The sequence below is a fragment of the Panthera leo genome, chromosome C1, assembly GCF_018350215.1.
Source record: "Panthera leo isolate Ple1 chromosome C1, P.leo_Ple1_pat1.1, whole genome shotgun sequence".
NCBI lineage: Eukaryota > Metazoa > Chordata > Mammalia > Carnivora > Felidae > Panthera > Panthera leo.
In genome coordinates, this window is record NC_056686.1 from 190,547,779 (window position 1) to 190,568,778 (window position 21,000).

General features: G+C 39.8%; 1 protein-coding gene across 6 annotated transcripts in view; it reads right to left on the reverse strand.

Moving 5' to 3' along the window:
* Positions 1 to 9,820: 9,820 nt before the first annotated feature.
* INO80D (INO80 complex subunit D) overlaps positions 9,821 to 21,000 on the reverse strand; it is a 62,981-nt gene continuing 51,801 nt past the window's right edge. For all 6 annotated transcript variants that reach the window (XM_042949854.1, XM_042949858.1, XM_042949859.1 and 3 more), the window contains 4 exons: positions 20,729 to 20,862; positions 14,876 to 15,093; positions 14,028 to 14,185; positions 9,821 to 12,909 (listed from right to left, as the gene is read on the reverse strand). In XM_042949854.1, the coding sequence (XP_042805788.1) occupies positions 11,744 to 12,909; positions 14,028 to 14,185; positions 14,876 to 15,093; positions 20,729 to 20,862 (1,676 nt within the window). In that variant the 3' untranslated portion in view covers positions 9,821 to 11,743. The remainder of the gene's footprint in view (positions 12,910 to 14,027; positions 14,186 to 14,875; positions 15,094 to 20,728; positions 20,863 to 21,000) is intronic.

Genomic DNA, 21,000 nt, shown 5'->3' on the forward strand with positions numbered 1-21,000 from the left:
AATTTCAAAAGTGGAGCCCGGGATGGATGACGTTGTTACCGCGGGCCAATTTACTCGTACTGTGGGCATCTGCACTTCTGGTCTCAAAATGTCACCTTCTTTAGGAGAAGCAAAGTACAATTTTAGATGTATCTTAAGCATGCCTGGGTTAAGGAAGAAGGAAAACCAGTCTAAATGTCCCACAGAAGTGAAAAATCGTAAATCTCTAAGAAAAGGAATATGTGATTAGTTTCCTAATTTCTCTTTATGATTTTTATCCTAGCCTCTATGTGTACCACAAAATCCTTTGGCAACAAGACAGCACAGGAAATGAAAAGTTCCAATCCGCATATTAAAAAAAATAAAAGAATGTTTCTTCAAGTTTTTTTTTTTTAAACTTTTGGTTATACAGCATGAAGTTCTTCTTATACTTGTGAAGCTATGAAAATGAAGAGAGAAGGGGCTTCTGATTAAATGAAATAGAAATGCAACTTCTGGTTGCATTTCAAGGTCAGATACCACGTTAAACTCACTTAGGCTTTAACGGATCTATAGCTACTACAAATATTAATCGTTGTTGGTCTAACCATAAAGAACCATGAGTACATCTCCCTGGAGTTCTTGATAAAATACATTAAAATAATTACTCTACTTAAATAACAATGGGGGGAATATGTGTGCCCTGGATTTGCAGCTTCTATGTATATCCAGGCAAAGGAAATTATACCCAAAACAAGGCTACTTCACAGCAAGATTTATTAATACATCCAAAAGAAAGAAAGAAAAATCATTTTGTCACACTATATACAGATAATACATACAGTGTTTTATACACATATTACATCAGTTTTTACACAAGAAAAATATACATAAAAATGTAAACTTTTGTATACAAAAACCCTTAAACAAATTAAACAAGGACCAGATAACAAAAGGAGACCAATCCATTATTATTTCATCAAATTTTTAAAACAGTAATACAGTACATTCATTGAGATATATATGGAAAATGTGAGCCATCTCTTCATGTTTAAAGGGAAATTACAAACCAAAAGCCCATCGCCTCCCAAAATGTGGTTCCCACCCCACCCCCCCCAGCAATACCATACTCAATGCCATAGATACGCTTTTCCGTTAGAACTGGGCAGCAGGGGGATGGGGGTGGGGGGGTGGGGCTCTTACCCAAACCTGCCAACCTCCTCATCTTGCTCCTATAGTCTGTGCAGAAACGAGTGGCCCCTTAGCTTTTGTGCATATAACTAAGCTTCTAGCCACTATTCATGCAAATAGAGAGAAGATTCTCAGTTTGTAAGTTCCCTTTAAGCAGCTTTTTTTTTTTTTTTTTTGTAAATAGTTTTAATGTATGGCCTGTTAAACATACTTGTGTGCCAAGGTGAATGAGAACACTGAAAAAGAAGGGCTTTGAGAACTGCTAGTCCTTGCTACCGTGCAGTTACTTGGTAAGAAGAGATTTTACAACTGTGCAACCTGTCACTTACTGGATTCAAAGATGTTACCACCTCACCTCTGATTTCCCACTGCAACTTGGTTTCAATTCACACCTCAGGACTCCAGTTAGTACCCTACAATTGCCAAGAGGCTTTCTGTTAAAGGCTGCTTCTGATATCAAGTTCCAGCTAAACTATTCCATGAAATCCCTCAAACCCCAACCTCTCTGTTTTAGTGTTCAGGGGAACTCTCAATCCACTGGTTTTTGTTTTTGCGTTTTTTGTAACGTCTTACAATGGAGGATTGTCCATCTATGTTTATGTTCCTCTCTCTGTGAGGTCTTGAAATGTAATCTGCTGCCAACTCATCACAAAATAAAATATTCAACGTTTTTTTCCTTAATAGTCTGTCATTCGGCGTGTCAAATTGATATACTAATGAAAACACCTGAAGTTGTGGGGAATAAGAAATCTATGGCAAGTGCATGCAGACTTGGAGCTCTTTTAAAAAGAAAAAAAAAATGTCTGGGAAGACCTTTTAAGTAAATAAATGCAAAACATGCTCAAGACAGCTTCAGGAGCGCTGCCTTCCCTCGAAGTTGAATTTTGAACAAGGCAGAATAACAATTAGGTGATATAATTCCCTGCAGCTAGAGAGTAGTTAACTTCCCCCCCAGGCAAAATGATCTCAGTGATCATTACTTATTAATGAAAGGAAGAGGCAGACTGGTGAATTAAGTTGGTCCAGAAGATGGTGGATGACATACACTAATGGAAATGTTAGGATTGCTTTATAACTGAAATAAACAGGCTGGTTTGTGGTACATCTCCATTTCAGAGAGAGGAAAAATGCACAAGGTTCCTCAAGTGAATCTCCAGCGCTCTCTCTCTTTCTCCTATGGGACAGATGGCATTTTAAAAAATGACAGTCTCCCTTTCAGTTAAAAAAAAAAAAAAAAGTAACAATAAAAAGGAAAAGGAAGATAAATAAATAATGTGTGGATGTCTTTAGATGAGACTTTTAAATGTTCTTTTAAATAATTTTCGATAATGTATTTTAAATCATTACATACAACTGCCACTGCAGTGACAATATTCCAGTAGGGGCAGCATTTTGCTAAATGTAAAAGATTGCCATTTAAAACTCATACATATACATGTGTATATACAGTATATCAACACTATTTATATACATATATATCTGGAAAGCAACATTTCATTGCCTTTGAATATCTATATATCCACTCCCACAATATGAGACATACTGTGTGAGTATATACGAAAGTATATGTACACATGCTCCAACATGTATATATACACTTTTGTCTGTGTGTGCATAAGAGCTTTAAAGGCACAATATATAGGGATGCAAGTGTTGTAGAGAGCTGCAGCAAAGTTAAAACAGAATGTCACCAACGTGAAAAAAAGTCAAGAGGAAATACAGCAAAACTCATTACGTAAGAATTCATTAAAGCAGTTTCGTCATGAGTAAAAGGAGTTAGAGAATTCAAGAGGCATATGCGTGACTTTGTACGCTTTCCATGAAAAATGAAAATGGCAAATTTGTGGCTAAAACACAAAGTAAACCAAATTTTTAAGTGACAAATTGATGACGGTAAATGAGAAAATAAACCTAACACTGTTATCAATTAATAAAATCATAATTATGTTCTTTGCCAATGTGAGTAAAATGTCCCAAAATTATCTAGGTAAAACTTTCAAATGCGTTTTGTTTGACTGTTGGTTTGCTCGTTTTTGAGACAAAGACGAATGCCCAATCCTCAAAACTACTCTAGAAACTATTACCAAAACTTACATCTTCTGGAAAATTTAAGAGCTTAAGATTTTGAAAAGAAACAACTGAGGAGTTAATGAAATATGCTTAAGCCAAATGCTTCTGGCTAGAAAGGCCATAATAAAGGGGGCGGTGGGGGGGGGGGGGGGAAGTACCGAATGAAGTGTGATGAGAGACTGATTTAGAAGGCAGTGAAAGTCTACGGCCATACCACCCTGAATGCGCCCGATCTCGTCTGATCTCGGAAGCCAAGCAGGGTCGGGCCTGGTTAGTACTTGGATAGGAGAAGGCATGAAGGTGAAGAATAGTGGAACTGGAAAGTAAGAATAGTTCTAGCAGGAATTCACTTATAATAACCATGAACAAGACTATCATCCAAAGGACTTTCGTCTTAGGATGCACTGATAATGTACTCTAGACTGTCACCTCCTCTTGCTTACAGAATAACCCAGAGTTTTCCAGGGACGGATAATCTTGCTTCACAAAGGCTGTTTATCTATTACACACACACATTTAGGGAAATATATGTATATAGCTTTATCTATACACACACATATACATACGTGTATATATAGATTTATACAAATGTATAAATAAACATAATACTTTTCAATCTTTCCATTAACAAGGCAAGTTCACATTCAGCAAAGTGCCACCACATCCCATATACACATCTCTGTACAGATATACACAAAAGGGTCTATTTTCACCCTTCAATCAGGGGGAATTTATTCTAGCAAATCCCATTAACCAGTAACTGAAGGGAGGAGTGGCACCGAAACCAACCCCCTTCTTTCATTTGCATGCATATGTACAAGAAATATGCAGATTTTTTTTTTTTAATCCATAAAGCAAGAGTGAATGAAACTGGGAGATGCAGAAATACAACTATAAAAGGAACGACATGTAAAGCTCTCCTAGGCCTTGACTATACCTAAGATGAATGAGGCTTCAAAGAGAACTACAAATTCAGGTGTAGTATCAGGGGTTGTTTTGACATATTTCAAAGTACATGATTTTTTTTTAATATTAAATATAAATGTGATTGGAGCACTTAATAACAACTCTAGTTTGGGCTATCTGAGACCATCAGATACTCCAGTAATTAATGTATAGCAAAATGACAAAACTCAAACTATAGGAATGTATCTTTTTTAAGTTCCCTATGAATCAGGTAAAAGTCAAGGGTAGCATAATTTTTCCTGTAACCAAAATACGGGGGCCGGGGGCACACTCACTTCATAAGAGCACAAATGAGTAAAAAAAAAAAAAAAAAAAAAAAAATTTGATTTTTGGAGATAACTAAAATCATCCCAGCTTTGAAATATGCATGGTGAAATGATCCCACCAACTCTTTCAACAAAGCAGTCCCTTCAAAAAATGGCATTCTTTAAAAAGAGCCTATACTTTCCTTAACTTTACCAAGAAAAGATGTTCAAGATTTTCTAACTCAGAATATGAAGAGATCTATTATTAACATAAAAAAAGGTTCAACGGATCTGGTCCCATCACCCCAGTAGATAAACACAGCTCACGTCTGGGTTTGCATCTCTCTCTCTCTCTCTCTCTCTCTCTCTCTAATTTTTATGCTCAAAGGTGAGAGGCTGGTCTTAGAACCTGCTGTTTCTCACGTCATTTTAAAAACATAGCGTAATATATAAGTTAATCAAAAGTTAAAAGAAAATGCACATGATATCAGAGATAGCCTTTTAACGTAAGATAGCATAATGAAGAACTTGGTGTATTTATACTACAGAGACAATGAGAAAATAACTCTGATAGCCCCCTCTAAATAGTCATATTTCTACAATACATTCTGTTACCTTCCTCTATTTTCACCTAAGCACACATTCACCTCTCCCACACACGTGCCCCCCCAATGTATATTTTTGCATGTGTGTAAAAACACAGACAGAGACATGCACACGAGTAATTTAATTCTATTTTTAAGTCACAGTGGGAATTCCTTAGTGAGGAGGGATAAAAAGTTCCTGAATAAGACACTGAGAACATCTAGATTTATTATTTTCTCTATTTTACTTCCCAACTTACAGAATAAACTGTAAATTAAAGAATAAATCCATAGGAAATAAAGGAGGTCTTAAAAACTTCAGTTTACAAATTCCAGCTACAGTAGTTGGGAGCTTTGCTTGATCTATGTATTTCTATTTACCCTGTAACTAAGCTTCTAGCCATCTGAAGTGTAAACCACAGATCAGTTACTAAAGAAACACGACGCCCAACAGTTCTATGAGCAGTAATAAATGGTCTAAAGGTGTTCTACGTTTTGAGGCCCCAGGATATCCTTTTATTTTATATATCTGCAAGGTAGCAAAGGATAGCTATACACCTTGACACGGCAGAGATCCAGTGTAAAAAGGTGCTTCACTAGTTTGTTTTGTCAAAAAAAAAAAAAAAAAAAAAAAAAAAAAAAAGCTCATATATAATTTTTTAAGCTATTAAAACACATAGGCAACATAATTCATTACACTCAATACAGCTTTAGTATAAAACTTATAATTTATGAGGTGATGTTAATAGTATAAATTAATATACCTTTTCTCTTAAAATCTACAATAAGTATTCTGAAAGCTCATCGGGGAAGGAAACTTTTTAAATAAAACTTTTAAAGCTGTGCGTGGTGGGAAAGGACTGTTTGCTGAAGCGGAGGAGAGCCTGAAGGAGAAAAGGAAGAGTCCTACGCAAGACACGGCGGGCTATGAAACCAAATGTTTTCTCTTTCTTGCGCTCTCTTCAATGGTGAGTCACCTTTAGTTTCTTTTAAAACTATTTTCTTATTTTAAAAACTGCCCTAATTTCCACAAGGAATCCCTGAGACATACTCAACACTGTACAGCGAAAAGAACGATCACCGTGCCGAGGAACTGATTCCAACCCTTCTGAGCAGATGAAGACAATGTTCCAAGCACCAGATTTCCTGTCACTTGCAGGCTAATCTGCTGGAGCCCCCTGGGCCCGAACCAGGCAGGGTGGAGTCCTTTCAGGGCAAATCAGTCTAGTCCCCGAGCAAAAGCAATGGTGTGGCGTTTAGCTGCACTGGAACCTTCCGCACTGCATCCTGACATTTTTTTCCAAGGGGAACTTTGGGTGCATCTAGAGCTTACTTCAGTGGTCCCCAGCTTAAACACACAAGTAAGAACAAACGAACAAGTGCAAGAGGCGGCTTCTAGTTCTCTCAGGCCACGATCAGGACAGATCAGGCCGTACGTGTGCATACTTGAGAACTGGGGGCAGGCGGAGGCAGGCAGGCAGGAGGGAAGAGGGGAGGAAAGCTGGGCTGCCCTACAGAGCTTACCAAGAGTTAGAAAGCTTTTCTCTTGCAACATTCTTTTTCAGACTCAACTTTAGATCACCAAAAAACTCCGCCACTCAAAGTAGTCAGACATTCCCAAGACTTGGGAACCTAGTTTATGGTCAAGAAAGTCACACCAAATTTGCTCTCTCTCCGAAATGCCACGTGTCCTTTATTGGCTCTGTTGATCACAGTGCAGAGAGGGGAAAGCTGACAGAAATCAGAGGTGAAAGGAACGAGAATTTTTGCTATTGAGAAATGAGGCTAAGTCGGCCCCGCAATTTTTGCATTAATGACACTGGCTACTAGGAGACAGAATTATGCACTTGTGTTTTAGGTTTTCTTTCCTAACTCACTAGTCAGGGGGAAATGCTTAACAGATACCCAAATATGTTCTTCACTGGTATTTTATGTCAAATTTTTTGAAAGATAGCATTTAAAATGTCACTTTAATCTACTAAACATGGATTCTTGTTCCCTCCAGAGTATGATATCGGAACGCTTATAAGGCTCAAGATATTAAGAAGTCATTAAACTGTTTTACCTTTCTATAGAATGCCAGTGAAGATTCCATATTTTCAATGTTTTGCGAGAGGGGAAAAAAAAAATCTATGTTCTATCACATGTATACTTCTACCTCCCACCTCACCCCCAAGAAATTTTCTCATCGGGAAAAAAAATCCTTGGAGTGATGTAGGTGTTAGTGATGGTTTAAAAGATACAGATGAAGACTGTTCAGTATGACTACATTTTCTTTTAAGGAATCCTTTAAACTGCCTCATTCAACTGCCGAGTTCTGTTGACCATTTAGAAGACCACTGGATCAGATTACTCCACATAAAACAGATTAAAAACACAACTTAGTAGAATGCTAAAAGGCTAAAAAAAGAAAGAGGTTGAAGAACCTGAAAACTAGCTACCTAAAAAAAATTTTTCAAATGCAGTCGAAACTGATTATATAATTAGTGTTATCAATATCTTCATCTTTTTGCAATACCAGTCCACAACAACCTACTGAACTAACTCGGAGAAAGGGCGACCGCCTCATACAAACACTGCTGATCCAGCCCGAGAACCCCTCGCAAGGGGGCAGGAAGGACGACAAACGTAAGGGCGCAAGTTACAACGAACTGATTGGAAGGGGGTGTGCTTGGTTGGCTCAGTCGGTAGAATATGCGACTTGTGTTCTCAGGGTTGTGAGTTCACGCCCCATGTTGGGTGTGGAGCCTACTTAAAACACAAAAAACTGAATGGTATATTGGTCAATAGAAACAGAAATTCTTTCACCTAAGAAGAAAGCTTACAGATCGGGCACGTATCACAGACACCATTTCCTTCCAAATCAAAGCACTGTCTTTGCCTCTGGGTTGCGATGGTGGCCTGAGAACGAGCTCTGATAAGGAATAGCTTTTAGTGTTAGTCACAGAAAGTGAGGAGGCTTAGCTCGCAGTTGAGACATTGGGCTTATCGAAGAAATAAATGGGCTTATTGAAGAAATAAATCTTATAAATAATTATTTGGCAAAGATAAAGTATTAGCTTTCTTTAGCCTGACACCACTCAAGACAGTAACTACAATCTTAAGGAAAAGAAACAAAGAAACACATCTTCCAACTTTATCTCCATACCTACTATTTGCTTCTTATGAAATTATAATCTTTTCATGGAGGGACACTAGACACACCGCACTGCCTGCCAGCATGAAATTGCTCAGGAAGTCACTTATAAAGCAGTTCTATCTCACGTGGTAGGTTACTAGAGGGGGAAAAAAAAAATCCTTCACCATATAAGCTTTGTGACGATAATTACAAAATTTTTCCATTGCATAGTCTGTCATTTGGTGGGTTAAGTGTAATTGCTATTTACTATTGTGAATTGTTACTAGCTACATAACCTACGCAGATGTGCAAATTACTAAGCCATTTTTACAGAGAAAAAAACAATGTCTTAAGTACTTTAATTAAAATAATATTAACAATTATGTAGAGAGAGTAAAGGAGAGAAAACACATCTTTTCTTCGGATGCTATAGATCACAGCCAGTGAGTATCATTCGTTAGAATGGACTTCAGATTCTCAGAGCACAGAATGTATCCATTAACTGCAGCAACTCTGTAAATTAAATCACATTAACACAATCTAACTGGCCTTTATAAATGGTCCCAAAGAACTGCAGAAATAGAGTGACCCTTCTCTGCCACTATTTCTGATGAGTTTCACCCTAGAATAAAAAGCTAGCTTCCACCTAATTAGGACCTTACATACAATCTGTTTTTGATTCCAGTATTGCCTTATTATAGTATAGTGTAAGTGCTATTTAAAAGACACTAATTTTCCTGTTTCTGGAGGAAAAGACAATTCATTCCTTCCTCTACACATTAACAGCAAACCTACTACTGATAGACGAGAATTGCTCTGTATCAGCTAAAAGAAAAACGTAACAGGTGTCTCTGGGTTCACAGATGTTCTTCTGTCTTCCAAAAAGGGACTCGCAAGAAACCGCAAGGGCAAAGCAAATTGCAAGCTTGGATATTTGTTTTGCAGTAGATGAAATGAGAGGACAAATTTGTTTTTTGCTAATTCCTCAAACCTACACTGGTACTTTCTACGGGTGCCCTTTCTTCAGCTATCACTGTGGGCGTCTAAACAAAAATGAATTTACTCAAAAGTTTTTGGTGTGAAGCTGTAACTGGCAACATTCCTGATCATTTCGTGCCTCCTTATTAGAAAGCAGGAAAGGGCTTTTAAATGCACACAAAACAGAAAATTGCGAACAATAAAATGTGCAACTTACTGCAAACTCAGTTTTGATAACTGAAGAATTTTAAGCAGCTACCACGAGGGACAAATAGCCAGAAAAGTTCAAACCGACTCCCCATGACTTTCCCTTTGCTGTCAAAGAAGGGGGCCGATAAGATAGTGTCCTGCTCTGGTACAACCTTGGATTAGTACACGATGGAGACTAGACCAAATTGCTGGGAATGGACAGTTATCCGGCGAGGATTAGAATGGGAGGCGAAACGACTGGAGCAAACTAAATGACACTTCTGAGCAGAGGTAACTACTCATCATCATTTCATTACAGTACATTAAAATAAAAAAGCTTACTAACATAGGTTCACAGGTGAGAAATATTCAAATTATCTGCTCTCACCGTTCAGAATAGAAATTTATGGTGATACCAAATATAATTTTGCTTTGTGACATAATTTATAATTTAGAAATTTCTCAATCTGCAAAAAAGGCAAAGCTATTAAAAAATAAATCTTCCAATTATCATGATTAAAAAAAAACTAAATATATTACAAACATATTTTTGGCCCACAAAAAGAAACTTCAATAAATACAAAATAGGGCGTATAATGATTTCATACAGTCATGGGACATTTCCCCTCCATAACCTCAGGCGCATGGCATCTGCATAATGCCTGCTGATCACCATCATTCCTTTAAAAAGCAGAGAAAGAAAAGCTTTCAAAAGAAGGGAACTGGTTAGAATTAGCATGGCATAAAGAGAATACATATAGGAAGTAGGAAAATACATCCAAATCTTTACCTATTGAAAAGGAATTCAGATCAAATATTCCCTGACCAATGAATTATTATATCACATCATTAATAGATATGTTCTCTCTACTCATCTTTTAAAATATATATATGTAAATTAGACTAGACTCAGGTATAAATAGCCAATGGTATCTCAGGGGATGGTGAAACTTCTCAGCAAAAGCAGAAGAGTACAGATGACTTTAAAATCTAGTTCCATCCTTGGGAAGGGGGCAGGGGAGAAGGCAGGTAAAAAGAAACCTCACTTATTCATTTCCATAGTCACCAACTTACTAAACTACCCAATATAATTTTCAACCCTAAAATCTCGGTACTTTAAAACAATTTCTGCAACTTAAATCTATGTACTTAAATTGTTTTAAAAGTACCAACAGGGTAGGTAAAATTTAGGTCTAATTTCCATATTCTGCTTTGAAAGAAACTTTAAAATGTGTATCCTTCAGATATTACACGTCACTTCACAACTGGTACATTGATTCTACAAGTGTCTTCAACATTTTACAACTCTTACCAAAGAATCACTACTGTAAACATGAAAAATTCAAAAGTAAAAGATGGACCAAGGAGTTCGGAGACTCCATCTTTCCAAACGTATCTGACCTAGCCTGCTTTTCACATCAAAATATGGTCTTTAATTACATCTCGTGAATGTATTCCATGAGAGAGGATGGAGAAACAAACACCTGTCTAAAAAGGCAAAATAACCACCAGACCTCAGAATCTCAGCAACCCTGCAGTCACTCCATGCTTTTTGTGACATCCCCACGGCCCCGACATGAATTCAGCTTCTCGTGTTCTTGGATAACTTAGCGGAAGAGGGTTGTACAATTCACATCACCAGACCACCACCCTCTCTATTTGGGAAACTTCGTTAATTTGGTGGGAAAGGATGACCAACCTTATTAGGGTTGTGAGACGTGGGAAAGGAGAAGTAAGAGCCTTATTCTACTTGTTAGGAAAGAAAAAAAAAAACAGAAAGAAAGAAAGAAAAAGAACAACAATGGGACAGCTGCTTCCTGCCCTGCACAAAAACACACACATGGGCACACACACACACACACACACACACAGGCGGTCAAAAGACTAATAATGTTTTTCTTTTTAATTGAACATGATCACAATTAGGAATGGAATCCTGGCCTCGTGCGGTGTTTAGCAGTTGGTGCTAAGTCAGAGCCTTGATCTGTCCCTACACACCATTTGCTGTCTCTTACACAGGAACTCGATGAACAGGACCATTCTATCTAGAACCACCTCTGTAAAGACCTGGTAATAGAATGGAAAGCATTGATCTGAATACTAGGAAATAGTAAAGGGCACTGGTAATCTGAGGTATCTTCCACTTCTAGGACTTGCTGCTAAAAATCAATTCTATCCAGTCACTGTGCTGAGCCACTAAGGAAACCACTGGGGTAAGAGTGAACCCGCCGGGAGGGAATGAGCACCAGTGCAAAGGAGCACATGTGAACACTGAAGCGAGGTCCACTGCAGGGTTACTTGTTTAACTGGAAAAAGGAGTTCCCCTCTAGTCCCCATCTGTTATTTTTAAAATCTTCTTTAGGAAAAGGGGAAAGGGATGATCAACAGGAAACAAAGATAGAAAACACCAGGTTCCCCACCTGCCTGCAAACACACAGACACGCTCAGTTAGGGGAGGTAAAGGGAGAAGATGCATTATTGGTACTTGTAGCTGTGGCACCTGTTACCGTGAAGCCTGTAGGAGGGGCTATAGAGCTGTGGCTGGGCTGCAGGTCCTTAGGAATGCCACTGTGAGAACTCAGCTGGTGGCCGAAGGCTGCGCTGAACTGAGGGAGTTGCTGCTTGGGAGAGGTGGAGGCCATGAGTTCAGCAGAAGGCCCCATGCCACTGAAGCTGGTCTGCGGTAACCCCGGAAGCACGCTGGAGCTGCTGGGGGTCACGGTGGCGAAGGCAGGCTGTGTGGTCTCTGAGTTCGAAGTGGTGGGTGGCGTGGATAGGGAAGTGGAAAGAAGATGTCCATCTGCGCCAAGAAGGTTGCTAAATGGAGAGGGATCTCCAAGGTTGACAGGGAGATTGCCCCAGTGAGTTCTGGGGTTCACGACTCCTCCAAGTGGCACCTCGAGTTGGGTTGGGAGCAAGTGCTGCGCCATGATGGGCATCTCTGCTGAAAAGGTAGCTGCCATATTATCACCAGAGTAAGATGTTGTGTGGGGAGAGGTGATATGGTCACTGTAGGGAGACGGCACGTGCTCACTATCATAATGGCTTCCATGGGGCGAGGAGTGTGAATGATCACTGCTGTATTGCTGTCGTGAGGTGATTAGGTCATCTGCCTTGCTCAGCAGCTGGGCAGGATGTGGCCTCTGGGAGGCATGGCTGCCATCATGTAGTCCATGAAACTGTCCTGGGAAGGCTCTCTCCCCAAGTGCACTCTGGCTGATCAGAGTGGCAGAAGTAAGGCCGACGTTGGCTGGGGCAGAGAACTGCCCTTGGATCTGCCCTGCCAGGGGTGTAGGTGGGTTAGACAAGGTAGCAGAACGGAGCAGGTTCTCATCCAGCTCTAGACTAGAAAAATTATCATGTACTATGCGCCCATTCAGTAGCTCCCCTAGGTCTGTGTTTACTTCTCGGCTCAAGGACTGAATTCCTGAAGCTCCAGTACCTGTGGAGAACACCCCTATTCCTCTCTCTGACAGCTCCTGGACTGGCACACCATCTGACTGGGTAAGTACCCCAATGGTACTCAGGCACTCAAGAGAAGTGACAGCCTGCAAGGCCCGCTCAAGTTCCTCGGCCTCTTCGGTAGTTGGAAGAAGGTCTCCGTTCTTTCCTGAGCAAAACAAAAGCCGTCAAGAGAATCAGCAGAGTCGTTACGTATGCCACACCACAAAAATCCTCCATTGGAATTATCTGTAACAGTATTCTATTAAAGAGAGGCCCCACGGAAAAGGGAAGCTTCCAGGGACTAGACTGGAAAGAAAGAGTGAAAGAGTAATCTGCAGGGCAGGCCTGAGAGGTCAAGCTGTCCTGCAGCCTGTATCTTCAGTTTACTTACAGCAGTGTCTAAACCCAGCTGGCCAAAGCGTTAAATTCGTAAGGATTCTTCTAAGCATTACCGACTTAAAATGCATGGTGGCCGTCTGATTACACATGTTTTTACCTGAAGTTATGTCAAAATCATTACAACAGAAAATATATCATATTGGTTCGGACTGGAGACAAAAAGCCATGCAAGAGTCCCCTCGGTGCTTCTGCTCCTGAACTCTCTCCTCCAGCAGGAGGGCGGCCGTAGAAGACGGGAAAAGAGAGAGGCGGCGCAACCGGGAGCTGAGCACTCACTCGCACTCAGTCCTCTCCAAAACGCTTCTGTGTGTTTCCCGCTAGTCCTGCTCCCCTCATGCCAGTTTTCGAGAGGAAAGCCTGGGGGCTGCCACTGACTTCGTCTCCAACATTAAACATCTCTAGAGTTAGGAACTTGACTAGTCACCAGAAAAATATCCAGTTTTTAATGGTGAAAGAAACTTTCTAAGGGCATAAAAGGTTTTCCCTGAAAGCACCACAGAACTGGTGGGATTAAAGCAAACTTCGTTTTAGAAAAGTGCACTTCAACTCAAGTACAGGGTGGGGTACTGGAATAGGACGAGTTCTAAAAGGCTTCAGTAAACTCAAGCTTAAGATGTTTTTGTTGAAAAATAGAGTAAAATGACTCATTTGAAAGGGACAAAGTTAACAACCTAACAGTTGAATGATCAACCTACTAAGCCTATTAATTTGGCTAGTTGGACAAACCGCACTCCTCACCTTCTGAAAGCAGGGTAAAATCGGTTTAGCAGGGTTGCATTTTCTAATTACGGTGGAAGACACTGTGTGAGGAGGAATACTTCACAAACACTATTTCCCTTTTTAAAAACTCATTCAGCCTTCTTGAATCAAAAAATTGAGCCATACCTTCAAAAAAATCAAAATCTTGTAAGTCATCAGGCAGCCGTGGCAGGACGTCTGAAAAGTCCTCCTGGTTCAATTCCAAGTCATGTGGAATGTCAGTGATCTCATTGGCAATGTCGTCCGGCAACTCATCAGCACTCAGCTCCGGCGTGGATGGGCTCCTGGGGAAGAGGACACAGTTGGCCCCATCACGCCCCTTATCCCTTCACACCATTGTCCCCAAGACACGTTCGTCAAATGTGAAAATGGGAAATCCTAGCTTAAAATGTCTCCTTTTCCTACTTCCAGAAAAGGAAATTTACAAGCAAAAGGAAGACCTGACCATACTCAGTCACATAGCCCCAAAACCTTCACCCATGTAGGAAGAGAAGGCAACCATTTCAAGATAGCTTTACCTCACATTAGTAGAACAAATCACAATTTTGTGCATTGAGTGTGTCTTCATACTTTTTAGAATTTCAAGTCTAGTCAAATAGTAATTTTTAAAAAGTGAAATGGACAAATAAAACTGAAATGTCTAGCTGAAACAGAAGCCTCATTCGACTGGTCAAAATGCTTAACTCCTGCCAAAATCAGTAAGGTATCAGATTTCAGACGGAACATTTCTGTCAAAACATATATGGAATTTCTGCTAAAGCAGAAAAATCTAAGGGCAGACAATTAAATTCTCAATTTCAGCATCTGCTTTCTGTGTTACAGTCAAAAACTTTATTTCAGATCTCACCCAGTCAGATATTTGGTAAAAATTACACTGAAGACTACAAGGTCTAGGCTCATCTATCGAATGGCTTCGGGGGCCGAGCTGCAACGCTACAGAGATGATGCTAGGTGTTGTGAGAACCATCACTGACCGGATCTGAGCGGTCTCCACTGGCAGTGAGACGCTGGTGGGCATGCTGAGGTTCCCTTGGGGGACTGCAGGGGGAATGGGTTTTTGGGGTCGACGAGGTCCACGCCGTCTCTTCTTCTTGTGTTTTTTGGTAAGTGCAGGAGGCTTGGTTTTTTTCCTGGGTTTCCTCTGCTGCTGGTGCTGAACTTTACGGGAGCTATCTCCTCTCAAGAAATTATCCTTTGAAATGAACAAATGGGTATTTTTAAACTGAGAATGTTTGGGAAAAGCCTAAGAGCTATCTGAAAAAATTACTCCCATCTCTTAACATTCTATAGAATGCCTAAAACATACTGTATACCTACAGCAAATATAACCATAAGTAAATGAGTAAAGAATTCATTTTTTTAAATTAATTCAAATGAATCCAAATCAATATATACAATTCACCCCACATTTAAGGACACTGTGAGATTTTGGCAGGCCGAGAGGGAGGTGTGGGTGGGTAGAAGGTACAGGGGGAAAAAAAAAAAAAGACTGTGATAGGTGTTGTAGTGTTTAAAAAAAAAAAAAACAACAAACCAGAATGAATGCAATGTAATTGCATTCTCAAAAGAACTTACTTTTTCATGGAAAGAACAAGAATATAAGTATACATAAATACAGTACAGAGAAAATAGGGCAATAATGGCATAAATACCTTCCATGCATGTACAAAAGGAAAATCAATTACTTTTAGTTTTGTGGGATTAAAAGATAAGTAGGATTTTAAGTCACTGGGGTAAGGGGAAGATCATTCTATAGTAATGACACTCACAAGACAAAAAGAACAGCAAATAATTGGGTATGACTGGTGCTTGGGGTATGGTGTAATGGAGGATGGAATATAAAAAGTAAGCTGTAAAGAAGTTGAGGACCAGATCACGTACGACTTTGATTACCATGTTCAGGATTTTCAGCTTCATTTTATAGGCAATGGGAAATGATTTTTGATGAAAGGAGTAACATAACTTGACAAATGCTTTAAAGGGATTCACTACGCTGGCAGCAATGAAACAGACAAGGCAAGAGAATGGAGGCATTATTTCCAATCAGAGGGCCATTTCAACAGTCAATACAAGATAAATGGCTACGGGCAATGTGAGTGGGAATGGAAAAGCAAGGCTCTGTAGGGACAGAAGTCTCAAGATGTGACAGCTCCTTGGATGAAGGGAAGAACACTCTAACACGTCTCTCTAGGGTTTCTAGGTTGGGAGACTGTTAGATGATACCATTAGTTGGAACAGAGCACACAGCAGAATATGGACTCAGAAGAGAAGTTAAGGAATTCAGCTTGGCTCCCATATAATTTGAGGTACGAAGATGTCCCAGGAGATAGAGGAGGAAATGGTATGAGGGATAAAGAAAGGGATGGAGATGTAGCTTCAGAAATCATGACACCATAAAAGCCCTTCAAGTAATTTACATGGACCAGGGAGACAAGGTAAAGAGAGAAGACAAAGGGACCGCAGCTTTATATAACTACTGCTACTCACTTGAGTGAACAAGGTAAGAACCAGCAAGGAGGAACAAGAGATTAACAATATAACCAGCTTTCTTCATCGGCCACCCTTCAATCTGAATACTGCATTTCATCAGTTCCAAGGTACATTTTAGTATTTCTGCAACTGGGCTGCAACTGCTGTTGGCCCGGTGATGGTCATTATAGTTGGCATGGTCTATGTACGTGCGGGGGTGACAACAGTTCTTTGTACCGTCACTGTTTGACCCAAGGCATGTGCATTGTTGGTTTCACATGAAGAGGGAAAACTGTTGTGTGTACAAAAGCACGAAGAGTAGCTGAGGGCATAAAACTGTCATTAGTGAAGCAGATACTCATTGAAGAGCTGACCGCAATTCCTTTTTTTTTTTTTTTTTTTGCAAAGCAACAACCAAATGAGAAAGGAAAATAACCACAAAGTAGACAAAGCTGTATCAAAGATGATGATGTAGAAACTACCTCCTTTTCTATCTCAAGTAATTCAGTTGAAACCAGGAGTATTAGAGAAAATAAAAATCTATGTCTAACTAAGTCTAAAGAAGCTATTTTGATACATATAAAACAAAAATTGTAAAAGGGGCGCCTGTGGCTCAGTCAGTTAAGCATCCAACTCTTGATTTCCGCTCAGGTGACAATCTCAGTCATGAGATCAAGCCCCACATCGGACTCTGTGCTGAGCATGCAGCCTGCTTGGAATTCTCCCTCCATCCCTCCTCTGCTCACGTACTCTCTCACTCTCTCTCTCTCTCTCTAAAATAAATAAATAAACTTAAAAACAAAAAAAAAAACAAAAATTTTAAGTGGTAAGAAGTGCACTGTGCAGCATTTTTAAATTTCTTGGTGGTATACAAAATGGTGATTTTTACAACTGAAAGTATAAATCCAGGAAATCTAAAAGAAGTTTAAAACTAGCCACATACTTAAATCTAAACACAATTACAGGGGTTCCTGGGTGGCTCAGTCGGTTAAGCATCCAACTTCAGCTCAGGTCATGATCTCACGGTTCATGAGTTTAAGCCCCGCGTCTGGCTCTGTGCCGACAGCTCAGAGCCTGGAGCCTGCTTCAGATTCTGTGTCTCCCTCTTTTCTCTGGCTCTCTCTCTCTCAAAAATAAACATTTTAAAAAAATCTTTAAAAACAATTACAGACTAAAGTCACAAATGTACAAATTTATAAAACAAACAAAAAAACAAAGAAAGGCTGTTTCCTATCCTCTAATAGTCCTTTTTAGCTCAATACTTTAGTTCTACTTTTATCGTATCCATCATTTAATTCAACAAATAGTAACTAAGCAACCACCAGTACCCACCAGGATGCTAGGCATCCATCCAGGCTTTCCCTCTAGGACCAGCAGAGACGTTAAGCAGGAGAGTCTGTCCAGCTCAAGATACACTAGTCCTACTCATAAGACACTCCAGTACCACCTGGTTCTAGTTCTAGGTGTGTGTCTTATTCTCCTAAGCTTGTGCAGCCCGGCAATATTCTTGGTAATGTGCCAGGCAGTCCCCACAGAACTGCTCCAGAATGAGGCCCTGCCATGCTCTTGGTAGTCCCCCACGAAGCTCCCCCACAGAGGTGGCACCCCTATGCCTTAGCGACTTTCCTAATGCCAATTGTTCACTGCCTCCACTATTTGCAAACACTCTTCACTCTCAACTTTCTCACTGCCTCATTCTACTTCCATGCCAGGATGCTGCATTTACTAACTTACCATCTGCTGTCTGGTCTCATAGCCATTGAATAACATGTTCTGTGTGACAGCCTGGATGTCCTGTAGCTTCAGCTCCTACCAATGACTGTCCTGTCCAGCGCTTGAGTCTAATTCTGAATCTCAACCTCTCCCGGCCATGCGTCTAACTATCCAACAATCACTTATTGAGCACCTTTGTTCTAAGCACTGGGGATACGGCAATGGACAAAAAATGTTCCTGCCTTTGTAAATGTTATGTTCTAGTAAAAGGATACTGACAATAAATAAAATAGTAAGTAATACAATGAGACAGACATAAATGTTAGGAAGAAAAATAAGGTAGAGTCTGAGGAAAAAAAGTGACTGGGCAGAGAGGAAGTGAAAGGCTTCTTTGATGACGTGACATTTGATCAGAAACCCGAATGAAATGAAGGAGAGAGGCATGTAGAAACCAAGGAAAAGAACATCCTAGGAAAAGAGAAAAAAAACAAGTGCAAGGCCCACGAGGTGAGAGCATACTTCAAGGGTTGAAGAAACAGCAAGAAGGCCAATGTTGCTGAAACTCTGGAAGTAAGGAGAGGGTACAAGATGAAGCTGGAAAAATTACAAGGGCCAGATCAGGAAGTCTCACAGGCCGTGATAAGAATGTTAGATTTGGAAAAAAAAAAAAAAAAATGTTAGATTTGATTGTGGATGTGCTGGAAAGCCATTGGAAGGTTTTGACCAGGGAACTAAAGTGTTCACAAGTGCATTCTCTAAAAGGCCTCTAGGGGCGTCTGGGTGGCTCAATGGGTCAGTTAAGTGACTCTGGCTCAGGTCATGATCTCATGGCTCTTGAGTTCGAACCCCGTGTCGGGCTCTGCGCTGACAGCTCGGAGTCGTGAGCCTGCTTCGGATTCTATGTCTCATTCTCTCTCTGCCCTTCCCCTGCTTGTGCTCTGTCTCTCAAAAATAAATAAATGCAAAAAATAAAAAAAATTTTTTTTTAAATAATAAAAGGCTTTTATAAGACATCCTGGAAAATGTGAATTTACAGGGACAGGAAAACATCAGTGGAGATACTTAGGGGTAGACTACAGAGGGGTAGCACAAGAGAATTTGGGGGGATTGACAGAAGATCTTGATTATGGTGGCGGTTCTATAACCGGATGGATACACTGTCAATCTCACAGCATTGTGCACCAAAGAGTGGATTTTACTGCACATAAATTCAAAGGAAGTGGGACACACACAGCCTACTCGGACTGCTGTGTGAACAGGACATCTGGGTGCAGATAAGAAGGGGGCAATAAGAAGGAGACCAATTAGGAGACTATTACAATAATCCAGACCAATTCGAGAGCAGAATGGTAGCAGTGGAGTTGGCAAAACGTGTCCGGATTCAAGACAGTTTGAAAGCAGAGCCAAGAGATCTGCATAGGTTTTATCACCCAGTATTAAGTCTCTCGCTGGGGGACTGATGGGGTACAAACGCTGCTATACTCAGACGTAATCTTTAACTTACAACAGTCCCTGTGACACATTTAGCTGGTGGCAACACCAGGATCATAGCCTTAGACTATGAGGTCCTGGTCCAATGGCCATTCAGTTACCCTGCTGCTCCCCTGAAACTGTAAAATGCTTGCAGAGGGAAAGAATTGTCTTACTCAGCTTTTTCACACATATACCTTGCATACTACCTTGCAAATAGCAGAACTCAGCAAGTATCTAGGTAAAAGTAATAAAAATGCACTTTTTAAAAATAATGATGTAATTCAGATAGTCCACTAATTCAGACTTACCTCTCCTTCCAAATTACTCTGAATTAATTAGGGCTTATGATGCTAGCATTAACAGAAGCAATAGTTAAGTTCAACAGTGGCTTCTGGCCGAAATCTTATCAAATATCCAAGACATTCACAGAATTGAATATAAAAAAGCAAAAATCTAAAGAAATGGGGCGAAGAAAGCTTGAAAAATCTGTTAAGTGTAAGAAAATGTACCTTAAGGCAAAGAGAGGTATAGAATAAGGATAGATAATAAACAAAATAACTATATGTTAGTAACTACTAAATACCTTCTAGAGTAGTTTTTTTTTTTAACTTATTTTTAATTTATTTTTTGAGAGAGAGACTGGGTGCATGTGACTGGCCCACCCAGGCACCCCTAGGACAGGTTTTTTTAAATTTTTTTTTTTAATGAGGCTATGAAGGGGGACACCTGGGTGGCTCCGTCAGTTAAGGATCCAACTTTTGATTTTGGCTCAGGTCATGATCTCACAGTTCATGAGATTAAGTCCCACAGTGGACTCTGTGCTGACAACAGGGAGCCTGCTTCAGATTGTCTTTCTGCCCCTCCCCTGCTGAAGCTCATTTTCTCTCTCTCTCAAAATAAATAAGCATTATTAAAAAAAAAAAAAACAAACACCCACTCTTTAAAAACAGTAATAAAAATTTAAAAATGAAGCTATGAAATTTACTCAATGGGTCATGACAAGTATGTTTACATATTATATATTACATTATATTACATTACATTATATGATATGATATATGATATTTTATATATTTACATACAGTTTGTACCAAGTCACAAAATATTTTCTACTGTGGACTGCTATCCAAAGTTTGAAAGTCTCTGCTGCTGAAAATAAAATCTGAACTCACCATTTTTTTGGCATGTTCTTCACACAGAGGGGTCTGGTGTGTAATGTCAAACACGGGCACAGAGCACTGCTGTCCGTCTGCAAACTTGGCCGTGCAACTTGAGAAAAGCTGCTGAGAGCGGTTCAAGAGGATATCTGTGTTTTTCAAAGTTAAGAATGTAATACACTGAAACTCAAATTACTTTTTAAAATTTGTATATAAAATCTGCTTCTTCCCTTATGTTTAGCAAGTAATACATTTTCTTATCTATAAAAGCTAAAGAAGGAACCCAA